The sequence below is a fragment of the Danio rerio genome, chromosome 17 (genome assembly GCF_049306965.1).
Source record: "Danio rerio strain Tuebingen ecotype United States chromosome 17, GRCz12tu, whole genome shotgun sequence".
Taxonomy (NCBI): domain Eukaryota; kingdom Metazoa; phylum Chordata; class Actinopteri; order Cypriniformes; family Danionidae; genus Danio; species Danio rerio.
The window spans coordinates 11,475,255-11,491,118 of NC_133192.1; the positions used below are offsets into that span (position 1 = coordinate 11,475,255).

A 15,864-nucleotide genomic window follows, 5' to 3' on the forward strand; every position below is an offset into this window, starting at 1 on the left:
TATAGTTAATACAGTCACATAAAAAATACAATATCTTCATCAAAGCAATAACTAATGAAACACTATAGAATCAGTTACAATCAGTCAATCCTTTTTTTCAGCTAATCATCCTTACATCTCCTTACATTATAAAAGGCTCTGGCCCGGCATACGTAGGCTTTAACATAGGTGGGATCTGCTTTCAGCGCATTATTAAACCTTCTGATGGCTTCATAATGTCTGTCCATCTTCAACATACAGATCATTCCCAAATTGACATGAGCAACAGCAGCAGATCTGAAAAGAAATGATTACTCATTATATATGATATATCTTATATATAACTCACAGTCCATTTTTATCAAGAAGAAACCTTTTGAAAAGTGACTTTCAAAGAGTTTCAAGCTTCAGTAAACATTTCATCAACAATGGCCTGCCTTTGGTGCACTCGTGTGACAAAAGAAAATGAAGGTCTTTTCGTCACAGAGTGCAGGGGGCTGGGATGTTACCTGTCAAGTTTGATCACGGCTTCAAAGTCAGCTATAGCCTGCTGCCAGTGCTGGAGCGTCACATAGACCATACCGCGGTGCAGGAACGCACGCCAGTTTTCTGCACTGTCATTGATGAGAACTGTAAAACACACAAACAGCATGGCTAATGACATGATCTGGCTCTGTAAGCTATGATTTTATTTCTCAGCACAAAGTTCTGGCATACACAAAAGCATATGTGGCCTCTACTATTTCATTCATTTTCGAAGTGTCTGCCTGTATTTTTCAGTTTAGTTATTTTAACCCTTGCACTGTTAAATTTACTACCCTTTTTGTTATGTGCAAAATGAAAACATCCACTGTTGAAAAAATGCATCAGATATCTTTCTCTTTTTTTTGCATTACCTTGTTAATCAACCTCGATCCTGATTAAAACTACTAAAGTTTTTTTTTAAATGACAGGATTATAAGTCTTTTATTACCAAATAATCTTAAATTACCAAATTCACAAATGATGTGACTGATTTGGTGAAAAAACACACAGAATTAAGTATTTTCAAAATAAAAAGTAATGGTAGACTGGATGCGACGCAGTGGTTAAGTAGGTAGTGGTTGCAGCTGAAAGGGCATCCGCTGCATAAAACATATGCTAGATAAGTTGGTGGTTCATTCCACTGTGGCCACCCCAGGTTAATAAAGGGACTAAGCCGAAAAGAAAATGAATGAATGAATGAATGAATGAATGAATGAATGAATGAATGAATGAATGAATGGTTGACTAGATTCTGGCTTTGATGCATTTTTAGTTTTCCTTTTTTCTCCCTAAATTACTGTGGGTGGCTGTTTTTCCCCATTGACTTCCAGTTTAACCACATTTGATACACAGTCTTTATGTTTGCTCCATGTAGTTCTGAGAGTTGAGATGCATATTTTGATTTTCTCAGACACATCAAGGTAAGTGTGTAAAGGTCACTCTCACAAACACACATAAACACACTATCATTTGTATCATTGTTATACTCCATATAAAATCCAGAAACTAAGCTTTTCTTTGCACAGGCCTATCTAAAGGGTTAATGATGCTAACTGATGACCAACAGTAAAAATACACATTTTACCTTTTTCCAAGAGGGCAAACCACCAACACTCAAAAATGCAAGATTATATGGAGTCATGGTTTTGTAATAAAAAAAAAAAATGGTTATAATGGAAGCCAAAAACTGACACCAACAATAAATAAATGAGAATTTATTTTTAAATTACTCAAAAAAAAAGCATCAAAGGCAATGTTGTTTCACATGTCCAAGACTCCGATAAAAGTTTTTTAAAAATTCAATCTACAATTACTTTTTATATTGAAAATACTTCATTTTGTGTGTGTTTTTCACCAAATTAGTGATTTAATTATTTGAACTTGGCAATTAAAATCATGTAATTTTCAAAGCAATTTAGTAGTTTTAATCAGTTTTGAGGTTAATTAAGTGATTTATGCGAAATAAATATTGAAAAAAATATTAATCTGATGCATTTTTACAGCAGTTTAATTTAGTAGATGTTTTCATCCCGAACATAACAAAAGGGTAGTAAATTTGCCCAGAGTGTATCGTTGAGTTTTTTAAAAATGTTTCAAAACATTTTCTCAAAATATGTGTCAAAATAAGACTTGTCACCAAAAACGATTCTGCTAGCTGAAACACAGAAAAACCTATGGCCAAATTAAGACTTAAATGTTTTTAATTAACAAAGGATTTCTGGGTTACTGCTTTTTGGTTTTTAAGTTACTTTTTTTTACTTTACAAATGATTTACTTCACTAGTTCAGAGAAAAAGTAACCGATTGTGTAACTTGCATTCCATATTCTGAATTCAACTGGGAGGTGTGCAATTACAGGGAGCAATACAGTATAGAACAGTTAAGTGGGTTAAGTATGTTTTTCTGGACACATCATAGATTTTTTTTAAGAAAACATTCTGTCATTATATCGACCTACAGTACACCATGCTACCTGCTGTCATGAAGATGTCGAATGAGTGCAGAAATTTAAACGAATAGTTTTGATAAATCGATTTAAAATAGTTGAGTCAACTGGATGAATCAATATTCCCAATATCCTTGTTTATGCAGCAGCTGATTCAGTACCAAAGAAGAACACAAGTTCGATAAAATATTACAAAAAATAACTATTTCGAAAAAGATTGTATAATAGTTAATAAACAATATTACATTTTATTTACCTTCATATTCAAATGACAATTATTTAAAAACTGAATTGAATCATTTCCCAGTACTGGGTTGCAGCTGGAAGTAAAAAATATCCTGGAATAATTGGCGGTTGATTCCGCTATGGCGACCCCTGATTAATTAAGGTACTAAGTTAAAGGAAAATAAATAAATTAATTGAATAAAAAATGTTCCTAGTTTGGCAATACAAAGTTTTCAGCAGGTCAACAGTTTGCTCCAACATTGAATACCCAGATGGCATACGAATGTGAACCACTTTAGGCAGTTATGCGGCACTGGTGGTCTTCCTTTGGCCCAGACAAAATGATGTGAGCCTGAAGTGGCCCACCTGTACAATGGCAAAAAGGGGGAAAAGATTACAATTCATATATGGGACATTTAAGTCCCATTTATGAATTGTAATCTTTGCCCCCTTTTTGCCACTTATGACAAAATATAATTTAAATGTAAAGCTACTATGCCCCATGTGGAAAATGGTAAATTTGGCCCAAATGACGCAGGACAAATGTGGGCCACAGTTGGCAAAATCATTTATCATGTGGCATTTAGAAGTAATCTGGGTCTAAACCCAAAGTGGCTCAAATGTGTAGGTGCAAATGGGGCCCAGTTTTCTTGACATATGTGGGCCATTTTTGGCAAATATTCGGCCCAGTAAGCTCTGGCTTATGTGGCTGTGAGCCTAAAGTGGCCCAGAGAAAGTATGGCAAATTTGCAGCAGTTTTTTTTAAACATATGTCGTCCACTTTTGACAAATATTTGGCACTGTAAACTCTGGATAATGTGGCTGTAGCCTATAGTGGCCCAAAGAAGATATGGAAAATGTGGCCCAGTTATCTTAAAACATATGTGAGCCACTTTTGGTGAATATTTGGCACAGTAATCTCTGGTTAATGTAGCTTTGAGCCTAAAGTTGCCCAGAGAAGATATGGCAAATGTGGCCCAGTTATCCTAAAACAAATGACGACAACTTTTGGCAAATATTTGGCACAGTAAGCTTTGGCTAATGTAGCTTTGAGCCTAAAGTGGCCCAGAGAAGATATTACAAATGTGGACCAGATCTCTTAAAACATATGTGGACCACTTTTGACGAATATTCGGCACAGTAAGCTTTGGCCAATGTGGCTTTTAGCCTAAATTGGCCCAGAGAAGATTTGGCATATGTACCCCAGTTATCTTAAATCATAAGTGGACCACTTTTGGCATATATTCAGCACAGTAAGCTCCAGCTAATGTGGCTGTGAGCCTATAGTGGCCCAGATGAGATTTGGCAAATATGGGAAAGTATATCTGGCTAAAGATGGTGTGAGCTCAAAGCAGCTGATGTAAGATGTGGAAAGTATGGTACTGTTATTCTATAAAAATATGATAGGTCAATTTTGGTAAAGATAAAGCTTAGATAATTATAGAGGTCAATCCATAGCTCTTTGACATGGCAGATATGGTAATAACTAATTTGTGACCCAAACAGGAGCACACCACCCTAGTGCTATCACTCCATGCAGTTTGTGGGCCGGATCTAAGTGTCTGGTGTAGGCCAGATTAAAGCAATCTGTGGCCCAGAATAAGTCAGTTCTGGTTCAATTCTGGCTGATATCTGGTATTGCTATGGCTTGATTGTGGCCCAGATCTGGCAAACAGGAGCGGACCGCCCAAGTGCAATCATTCTATGCAGTATGTGGACCGGATGTAAGTGTCTGGTGTGGGCTGGGTTTGCGCCCATATATTTTGCTAGCTGGGTACAGTATGGATACATTTCAGAGGAAGAGAAATTTCATATTGGTGAACAGGAACTACAAGAAGTTACAAGAAGTTATGTTTGCATTCCCATTTGTCTAACAACAAAAACAAAAATACCACTTAAATATTTCTCATGATGAAAACTATTTTCAAGTGATTTGACATTGGACAAATGAAAGAAATACTTCAGATTTACTCAGCCGTTAAGACAAATATCCTCATGCAGAAAAAATATTCACTAAAATTTTTAACAAAATAAAGCTATAATTCATCCAAAAATGAAATTCTGTCATCATCAAACCTCCATTCTTTAAAATATGATGAGGATTCATACATATGTGTTTATTTAGGCTATTATAAAGTATGATATTTAAACAGAATAGCTGCATAAATACTGTTAATAACTGAGAAAATACCTTCAGCGCAATCTGTGAAAAGAATCCATTTCTTTCTACAAAGAAGAAGATGGTGTTGATAACTTGGCTTAGTGCATTTTCTGCGGAGTACTTTCTGCAAGCTACATGTCACAAAAATAGGCTCAATACTGAAGCTCTGTTCACGCCTACACTCCTGTTACACAGCACCGCGGTGCTTAGGTGGGCAGTGTCAAACACTTCTGTACTGATGAAGATGTTCAGTTTGCAGCAGACAACACTGACAAAATATTCCAGCAGGCTTCAGAGATCAAAGCATCTGATCACAGCAGCCAAAACCATGCGATATAAGACTGGATGGCTCTTATTTGATCTGCTGTCTGAGTAGTGATATTAACATCCTCTTATGACCTGATTTAGCATACGCCGCTGTCTGTGTTGAGATGTAATGTGTGGCCCTACTGAAGCTGCTTAATTCTGGCCTAAATGCTTCTTTTAAAATTTTTGATTAAAGACATGGAAAACAGGATTTCCTTTACCAGACTTTTATGAAATCATAAATGGATCATTTAGTAATTTGCATGTACAGTTGAAGTCAGAATTAGTAGCCCCCTTTAAATTTTGTTTTCTTTTTTAAATATTTCCCAGATTATGTTAAACAGAGCAGGAAATTTTCACAGTATGTCTGATAATATTTATTTTCTTTTGGAGAAAGTCTTATTTGTTTTATTTTAGCTAGAATAAAAACATTTTTGAATTTTTTTAAAAAACATTTTAAGGGCAAAATTATTAGCCCCTTTAAGCTATATATTTATTCGATAGTCTACAGAACAAACCATCATTATACAATACCTTGCCTAATTACCCTAACCTGCCTAGTTAACCTAATTAACCTAGTTAAGCCTTTAAATGTCACTTTAAGCTGTATAGAAGTGTTTTGAAAAATATCTAGTCAAATATTATTTACTGTCATCATGGCAAAGATAAAAGAAATTGGAATCAGAAATCAGATAGAAGAAATCGTAGTTGTAATCAGTAAATGACATCACAACTACAAGCATGCTGTTATCTAACTTTCCATATTTGGCCATTATCGCCTTGTCACAAATTTTTCAGTACAGTGAGAGCTACAAAATTAATTTTATTGGCACTGCTTAAACAATTTGAGCATAATTTGAGGCATTTTATGATATATCTTATAATACAATTAATTTAAAGCTTCACTATTAAACAAAGATTATAAGGTATATAGGCACCTACGCCAATAACCTTTTAATTGGTCAAAAAGCTCTTTAGACAAATTTTAAAAATTTCATTATTAAGACAAGAGTTCCTTTTAGAGTTATATACTTAGGTTCTTTGGGGACAAAAGTTCTTCTGCAACATCACTGCAGAAAGATTTTTGGGCCAGTTTTTAAAGAGATTGTTCACCCAAACATGAAGATTTACCCAGATTTACTATACACTCATCCTCAAAGGTGCCTTGTGTAAGTTTTTGACTCTTCTAAAGCATAAAAATACCATAATATGTTTGCAGATATTTAAGAAACATGCTAAGTGAACTTGTTTATCTGAAAAACAATGCTGAAGTCAGATATTCTGCTTTGAACCTATGCATTCTGTGCCGGAATGTCTGTCTTTGTTTTGGTCATTTAACCCACACAATGCCAGTTTAACCAATTACTGTATATTTCAGCACCCCAAGTTGCCTTAATGGAAAACCATGTATTTGATTCATACAGTCAGAAAGGCTCTCAAAAAGTATGCGCCCCCTACCAAAATGCGACTTCCGGTGGACAGTAGCAGACTCCGAAATGAGACACAGATTCAGAGTTCCACATGAGGTGGTTGTTAATTAGCAAATAATATTCCGAAGATAACCTAGTGTATTAACAACACGCCACGTGAGGAGATTTTCAGTAATAAGCAATTTTTACACCAGACGAAACCCAACTGAAATTTTATTACAGCCATTAAGAAGCACACCATATACACTCACTGCACCTTAATGAAATGGTAAGGTTAATAATCTAATTAATACATATTAAACCTCTTTAACATTATTAAATGTACATGCTGAATCACTGATATGTGTTGGCTTGAACTGAGTCACAGTTCTATGCTTTTTTTCTAACTGTTTATTTAATTTTCAACATCTGAGGTAAACTATCTGCTTTAGTAGTATGGCAATAAATGTGATGTAAAATGGCACTCAAACTCAAACTATTAGCATTTAACACTGAGTAAAGCACATCGGGTGATCATTGTCTGATTGTTTAGCTGCAGGAAACAGAAGCTGTTTCTAAAATATACATTTCAGGTGTTGGTAAGAACAAAAACTCCTTTTAATAAAGAAAATATTTATTTAATCTCGTGCCGTTGCTTTCATTTAGAGCACAATTTAAATCAGCCTTAGTCAGGCACGCTCCTGTTGTAGTCGCCAATCTAGCAACCTAATTCAGGATTTGGCACTGTCAACTTGTTAGTCAACAGTACCTTTAAAGTAATGGCGTGCCGTCAGTGGCTACTGCGCTCATGTGCAATTCAATTTGTAATCCATTTTTAGATTTCAGTATTTTCAGCCCTAAAAATGCTGTTGTGGTATAAACAGATAAAACACATAAATAGTTTCCAGTTTTGGCTGAAAACATTGTTTAAACATTGCGTATAAAAGAGACACGTACAGTGCAAAATTACTGCAGTCTTTTTTTGGAGAAAGCATGTGTCATCTTGTTCGTGTCTAGAAGAAATAACTGACATACTGAAAAGATTTTCCGAGCTTCCTGAAAAGGTGCAACTTGTGAATTAATTGCAGAACAACCGTGACTGAACCATCTGTAATACTGCCTCTCATCCAGCATTCCTGACAGAAAACCTCAACATTTAAAGGCCCAATGGGCGTCAGGTTCTGAAAATGTGAGCAAGGTTTCTTTATATAGAGAAACGGTGAAAATTAAGCGTTTTCATGTGTAATATCAAGCATGTGTGTGTTACCAGATGTGCTGAAATCTCTTAAGGCCAAATGAGGCATTATCTCCCTCAGCAGACAGCCTCTATGGTAAAAAGCCAACCAATCAGCAGGATTCAAGTGCACAGCCAGAGAAAGGTCCTCGACAGACTTCTCAAAATGACCCAGCTTGGAATAGATTCTCCCTCTGTATGTCCTGCAGCAAGCGGGAAAAAAAAAACTATAATTGGATTTACGCATAAAAATGTCATGTAATGTAATTTGATGATAGTGGAAAGTGAAAATTTAGCATGCAAATGCAATGCTCAGAACAATGCTGACCTGGCTATAGCATTATCAGGTTCTTGTTTTAGCAGTAATGAAAAGTCTTCAAGAGACACCGTCCATTTGGAGCTGTTAAAGTGATGCATTCCATGGAGCATCATTGCATCTGTCCTTGTAGGGTCAATGGTGAAGGTCTGTTGGTCAAATAAGGATTTATTTTAAAGTCTTTCATTTATATTTGAAAGTCTTTTATTTTACAAATGAAAGACTTTTAAAGTCTTTCATTTGTAAACTCAAACAGAACATACATTTATATTTAGAACACATAATATGTCTGCCAACTGCAATCTGCTTAAATGAGCTTTGAAAAACTGACTATTTCTGTTCACAAAACAAATACAAGCCAATTATAGTTGTTAAAGTGTGCAATAATAACATGAACACTAATTCAGAAAAGGTCCCACTTTATATTAAGTGGCCTCAACTAATATGTACTTACACAGGGAATAATAGTTTGTTACAATGTACTTATTGTGCAAATACGTACATGTATTTACTGTGTACTTATGCTTGATTAAATACATGTATGTAATTACATCTGTAATTAACTGGTAACACTTTACAATAAGGTTCATTAGTTATTGCATTTACTAACATGAACTAATCATGAACAACACATGTACAGCATTTATTAATCATAATTGAACATTTACTAATGCATTATTAACATCCAAGTCCATGCTTGTTAGCATTAGTTAATGCACCGTAGGTTAACATGAACTAACAATGAACTACTGTATTTTCATTAACTAACGTTAACTAACATGAACAAATACAGTAGTAGATGTATTGTTCATTGTTTGTTCATGTTAGTAATGCATTAATTATTATTAACTAATGAACCTTATTGTAAAGTGTGACCAAATAACTTTTGTTATTACATTTGTAAATACACTGTTGACCATCCCTTACACCTTAACCCACCCTTAAACCTACCCATGCCACAAACCTGTCAATAAACCTACCTCTATCCCAACTCAAAAGCACCACAAGTGTTCTCAAATACATTATAAACACAGTAAATACATTGTATTTATTTTTTTATGTGAGTATATAGTAGTTAAGGATACTTAATATAAAGTAGGACCTCAGAAAACCTTCATAAAGTGCCTGCAACACAAAAAAAGAACTACGTCTTTATGCCAAAATAGTTTGTTTATTTTTAAAAGCCTTTTCTACCTTCTCTCTGACCCTTAAACAAACCATTAAGTGGCATGTTTCATGCTTTTAAGAAAAATTTTCACGTGTGAAATGAGAAGCTGCACTTTGCTGTTCTCTTGCTCAGGATGATTGTACCTCTCTCATCCTTCAATAACAGCCTTTTTGCAAAACCAGCAGGTTCACAAAACAATTCATGCTGAAACGTGCTGCTAAAAAATATCTGACTGTAAAAAGGGTAGCAGGTTCTGGTCAGGAACAATTCTTTATGACACTTATGTGAATTATTTTTTGATGTTGCGAATTAGATTATTTCAATTATTAATATTGTAATAATGTTATTTTATTAATAACAACAACTGTAATTGTACAACACCTACTGTATCATATATATAATCTGCAGCTCAAAGTGAAAAAGGAAACTGTAGCTGTCCCACCAATGTTACTCTTTTCTTCCAGACTTGCAAAACTATTTAATTTCATATATTTTTTATTAATATATTGTTTCATAGGGCTCACTTTGGCATAGTCTTCCATGGCCAGCAGAATCTCGCCCATCTTGTCATACATCTTTGCCCTCTTAAAGTAGATTTCTGCATCATCTGGCTTGACTTTGATGGCTTGGGTGTAGCTGAATAGAGCCAATGTGGTTTCCCCTCTTTGTTTGTAGATTTCTGCTCTAGACATGAAGGCGTCTGGAACACAATTGGCATCAGTCAGGAGTTTCTACACTTTGCTCTGAAGAATGTTTTGTGCACTAACAAAATATTTGACATTAAAAATTTGCATTTTATGTCCCCTCTCTGGCCTTTATAGTAAACCAGCTGTTGCCATGTTGTTGCCATTGTAGGGCCAGAGTAAGACTCACAAACACCAGTAATTTACAGTATGTCATAACACCAATTAATTTATATTATAATATTGGAAGTCACATGGATATCACCCCATAATATATATTTATATGTTCAGTTTTTATTTTAGTTTAATTTTATGTAACTTGTCTTTATTTATTAATTTGTTTTTATTTGACTATTTAAGTTTTAATTTAAAATAAAAAATACATTTATATTTATTTATTAAGTTGTTTTTTTTACATTTTGAAGTTATCAGCTTAAACTTATCAGCATTTATATTTATTTTCTCATTTTTTAATTTTTTTTATTTTAACGTTTAGGCAATAGTCCCCTTTAGCCATGATGGTGATTGTAATCAGTATATAGTTATACAGTGCATCTGGGAAGTATTCATAGTGCTTCTAAAATTGATTAAATTGATTTATTTCCTCAAAAGTCTATACAAAATATCCCATGATAATGACAATGTGAAAAAAAAAGATTTTTTTTTTAAATAGTTGCAAATTTATTCAAAATAAAAAACCTGATAAATCACATGTACAGAAGTATTTACAGCCTTTGCTCAATACTTTGTTGATGGACCTTAGGCAACAATTACAGCCTCAAGTCTTTTTAAATCTGATGTCACAAGCTGGGCACACCTGTCTTTGGGAATTTTTGTCCATTCCTCTTTACAGTACCTCTCAAGTTCTATCAGGTTGGATGGGAAGCGATGGTTTACAGCTATTTTTAGATCTCTCCAGAGTTGTTCAATAGGATTTAGGTCTTGGCACTGGCTGGGCCACTCAAGGACATTCACCGAGTTGTTGTGAAGCCCCTTCATTGATATTTTGGTGTGTGCTTTGGGTCATTGTCCTGCTGAAAGATGAACCGTCGCCCAAGTCTGACGTCAAGAGCACTATGAAGCAGGTTTTCGTTTAGGATGTATCTGAACATTTCTGGTGTAGCCTGGTGATGAGCAGCACCTAGTTTTCTCCAAAAGTAACGCCTAGTATTCCCTCCAAAGAGTTCAATTTTAAGCCTGGTTTATACTTCTGCGTCAAGTGACCGGCGTAACTCATGGCGCAGGCAACGCGTGCAGCTGTGCATTTATACCTCTGCACGCTGTCTCTGTTGGTCTGCATTAACACTTCCGAAATGCTAGTTGGCAGTGAGGTGTAAACGTTCCTCTGTGTCGAGTTTCTTCGCTTCTGTTTTGCTTTTCCTGAACACTTCCTGGTTGTACAAGTGACTCAAACTCGCTCATTTTGAGGCAGGAACCGGCGGACGTGCAAAAACTTTAACTATGAGGTAAACACAAAACAAAAACTTTCCATCCGGAGCTCTTTCACGGGACTCCACACTTGTAAACAATTGGTCGCGCCATTCGCGCGGCTATCGGTCCCGCCCAGACTCGTCAGCGCTACCAAGCTGACCAATCACAGAGCTTACGCTACGCGTTGTTGCGATGTGTAGTTACATTTTTTGAGAGGTGCACGTCAGTGACGTCTTTTGTCTTCATGCTTGGTTTCTGCTTTGACTTGCACTGTCAACCCTGGGATCTTATATAGACAAGTGTATGCCTTTTCAAATCATGTCCAATCAACTGAATTTACCACAGGTGAACTCAAGTTAAGCTGCTGAAACAACTGAAGAATGATCATTGGAAACAGAATGTACCTGAGCTCAATTTAAAGCTTCACGCCAAAGGCTGTGAATACTTCTGTACATGTGATTTTTCAGTTTTTTTTTTTTTTATAAATTTGCAGCAATTTCAAAAACTCTTTGTTCACATTGTCTTTATAGGGTATTGTGTGTAGAATTTTGAGGAAATAAACAAATTTAATCCATTTTGGAATAAGGCTGTAACATAAAAAAGTGGAAAAAGTGAACCGTTACGAATACTTTCCGGATGCACTGTATATAGTAATAAACTATAATGCCTAGTTTTTATTTAATGTTTAGGAAATGGTCCCCTTAAGCAATTATGTTTATTATTGTGATTATTATCAGTAACTTTGCAAATACATGCATTAATATCTGCCAGCACATTGTTTTGATGATAGAAACACATTCTGTAAGTAAGCAAGTACATGTCAATTTATTTGTCTACTAATACACTATTGATAATTGGTATGCATTTGCAAAGTTACTTAGTCAACAAAATTTTAAAAGGGATGATCAAATAAAGTATAACGTATAATATAATGTAAAATTTGCTGTAGCTTTATTTCAATCAACAAAAAAAATATCTGAATATCTTAGTGTAATGTTGTTTTTATTGACTTGTTCCTGCAAAAAATTCGTTAAAAGGATAGTTCGCTCAAAACTGAAAATTCTATTATCATTTACTCACTCTTCACTTGTCATAAACCTGTTTGAGTTTCTTTCTTCTGTTGAATGCAAAAGAAGATATTTTGAAGAAAGCATCAAACTGGTAATCATTGTCTTCCATAGTACTATTTTTCCGACTATGGATGTCAATGGTTACCGGTTTTCTGACATCTTCTAAAAAACATCTGCTTTTGTGTTTAACATAAAGAAACCACTTTAGGGTTAGTACATAGTGTATTAATTAAATTCTCGGTTGAACTACCCCCTTTAAATGGATTGTGCAAACTGGGTAGAAAGCTTAGCACTGTGAACATTGGATCACATTTATATTAATGCATCTAATACTTCAATTTAAAAACCACTAAATCAATCTTATTTTAATTTGTGCCCTTTAACTGTTTGATTTTGTCATATACAGAGGTCAGACATCATACACAAGCACTGCATCAGTAGCTTGTCTCCCTGCTGTCTGTTAATGAAAGTGGACTCATGTGCTTGTACACACCTGCATGCTTCTTGTTGTTCGTAACGATGACGTTTAGATCGTCCAAAGCTCTAACGGGGTCGTTTCTCAGCAGGTAGATGCTGTGTCTGTGCCAGTAGGCATCCAGTAAATGGGGCTCCAGGGAGATGGCCTTTAAAAATAGAAAAACAACAGATCGATCATGAGTACACAATAAACTAAGCGGAAAATCAGGCCGCATCTGTAAAACGTTCCGTTTCTATTTGAATAAGGATTTCTGAAATGAGCCGGTTTATAATGAGTTAATGCTAAAAATAAATTACAAGTGATAACGTTATTGATTCTTGCCTTAGCATGCATTAAAAATAAAAGACAAGAAATTAAGTCTTACTGCACTGAGATCCTCAAGGGCCTGTTCAAGATAACCAAGTTTTATGTAAAGTGCTCCACGTCGACACCGGTCGAAAGCATTACGATTTCCACCTTCAGTCAATGCTTGGGTCAACTTGGCCACCTCGTGCTCCAAATCAGCTGTACTGAGACCTTCATCCACAACCTCACACATATCCAGTTTGTCCTCATCCTGTGAAAGCTGGTTCTCCTCCAGAGCAGCTGGGAGAGGGTCTGAACTCTGGATATTTTCCAGTGGGGGGAAGACCTCATCGAACCACGTGTCCCATATGTTTCTGACCCACTCTCTGGGTGGTGTGGTGTCTGGTATTCCACCATGATCTGTCACAAAACTCTCAAAATCTAGTAGCACTGGCAGACTGAGGTGTGAAAATCGCCCTTTGGATGTTTTGTGCTCCCATGGTAACTGACACAGAGACTTGCTCCTTTTAGAGAATAAACAAAAAGAGAAACACATTATTAATGCAAGCCTAACAACAAAGCTAGAAAAAGATAAACAGAGTGATGCGTAAAACTCTGCAACTTTAGAATATTTATGAAGCATAAATATTCTTTTTAGAATAATGATGAGCTACTAGATGCATTGCATCATTAAAGGACACCTATTTTACCCCTTTTTACAAGATTTAAGATAAGCATTTGTTTACTCCAAAATGAGTCTGCAAAGTTTCAGCTCAAAATACCCATCAGATTATTTATTATAGGCTCCAGAATCTGCCCATTTTGCTGTCTGAGTATAACATAGCCGTTTTTGTTGCCTGTGGCTTTAAATGAAAATGAGCTGCTGCTCCCCGCCCACCGTTTCCATGTGCGTGTGTACTTCTCATCATGCATTGTGTCAGATAAACAGCACAGTGACAGAGACAGACTCGGATAAACTGAAACAAAGCTCATTAGTAGGCCCACACGGAATCTGCACGCGCTGAATTCCGCAGATTTGTAGTCCATCAATGATTCTGTTCATTTACTTGTGTAACTTGTGTAACCAATTAAAGTGGATCTAATTGGATTTGCATTGTAAACATTAAATAAAAGTTAGAAAGGTATTACTTTTTGTTTTATATATTAAGGTTTTAGTTACGATTCTTCCAAAATTATTTAGCAAAAATGAGCAAATTTTTTAACAAAAATGTCCGCAGATTCCGTCTGGCCCTACTCATTAGTCATGGATACCAAGTGAATTTAATTCATGTATTTATGTTGGAGTTTATTCAAGTCTTTCTGAAACGATGAGTCTGCAGTTTGCAGTACACACCGAGGTGATTAAAGTGGTTAAGAATTACATAGCAATCTTACTGTCATTATTACAAACATGCTTTATTTTAAAAACGTTTTAAACTTATAAAACTTATAAAAAATCACAGAAAGATTAACAAATATTTTAACCTCCTAGGGCTTAGTGGCCACATACGTGGACAGCACATTTTAGCTCTTAAGTGGCTTTTTAAAATACCTTGTATGTTTTATATTTTGTTACAGATTTACAGTGTCATCCTGCAACTGTTTTGCAGCATATGAAATGTCCCAAACACAATTTTAATTGTGCAAAATGGGGGGTGTTGTTTTTACTCTCTGATAGTCAAAACATGTTTAAAAGATTTTTGTATGTTAAATATGCATTACAAAACAATCAAATAAAGGTGTTTTATGTAAATTTTGACCACGAGTCCACATATAAGGACATCATTTTTTTCTAAAAGTACATCATATCTAAAGATGATACTTAGGTTTTTATTCAAATTAGGTTCCAAAAAACACAAATAGCAAAGAGAAATAAAAAATGCATGTAAAAAACCTTGGACCTTTAGTGGTTAATCCCAGTTCATTTGCCGAAAAAAAAAAAGTTCTGTGGACGCTTGTACAAGTTATTATAGAAACATGGTGCCTGTCAATCAATTCGGTGGAAAACCACACTGCTTTGTCAGGGGTACCTGCAGGATTTTATTCAAAGGTGCACACATATCCAGGACCATCTCGCCCCATCATCCCTTATTTATATATCAATCTCAAAAAACACTGATGCTTGCTGTCAAAGGCTACATTTTTTAAAGGCATTGCCGTGAGTGAGACTAAAAATGAAAGCACATCATTGATTTTGATTTAGATATATATATATATATATATATATATATATATATATATATATATATATATATATATATATATATAATTTTAATAGATTGTATATGTGTTTAATATAGTGTATACTGTTTAATAATCAATTTTAATTATGTAAAAAAATAAAATAAAATAAAATAAATAAATAAATAAATAAATAAGGGGCATTATTTCACACCATCTAATGGTAGGTACGCACGTTATGGTGGGCCTCAAAACTCACTGGGATTAGGGTCCTATTTTAATAATGGGAAATTTGAAAAAAGAGACTTGTGTTTATATCACACCCATATGACAGTGGACACTTTACAGTATATAATACCACATAATTCTGTCCAAACATCTTACAAAAGTTGAAAAAAAAAGACAAAATTTCCATCATAGGTTGCCTTTAAATGCAGTGAAGGTCTATTTGATAAAATTGGTCAACATC

At 35.0% G+C, this 15,864-nt stretch overlaps 1 protein-coding gene across 20 annotated transcripts in view; it reads right to left on the bottom strand.

The window, feature by feature from the left end:
• ttc6 (tetratricopeptide repeat domain 6) overlaps positions 1 to 15,864 on the bottom strand; it is a 64,289-nt gene that overhangs the window by 32,048 nt on the left and 16,377 nt on the right. For all 20 annotated transcript variants that reach the window (XR_012393238.1, XR_012393237.1, XR_012393239.1 and 17 more), the window contains 7 exons: positions 13,294 to 13,738; positions 12,945 to 13,074; positions 9,792 to 9,967; positions 8,112 to 8,248; positions 7,817 to 7,986; positions 489 to 609; positions 126 to 276 (listed from right to left, as the gene is read on the bottom strand). Coding sequence is in view for 16 of the 20 variants with exons in the window: in XM_073928177.1 (XP_073784278.1) it covers positions 126 to 276; positions 489 to 609; positions 7,817 to 7,986; positions 8,112 to 8,248; positions 9,792 to 9,967; positions 12,945 to 13,074; positions 13,294 to 13,738 (1,330 nt within the window). In the remaining 4 variants the exon portion in view is untranslated. The remainder of the gene's footprint in view (positions 1 to 125; positions 277 to 488; positions 610 to 7,816; positions 7,987 to 8,111; positions 8,249 to 9,791; positions 9,968 to 12,944; positions 13,075 to 13,293; positions 13,739 to 15,864) is intronic.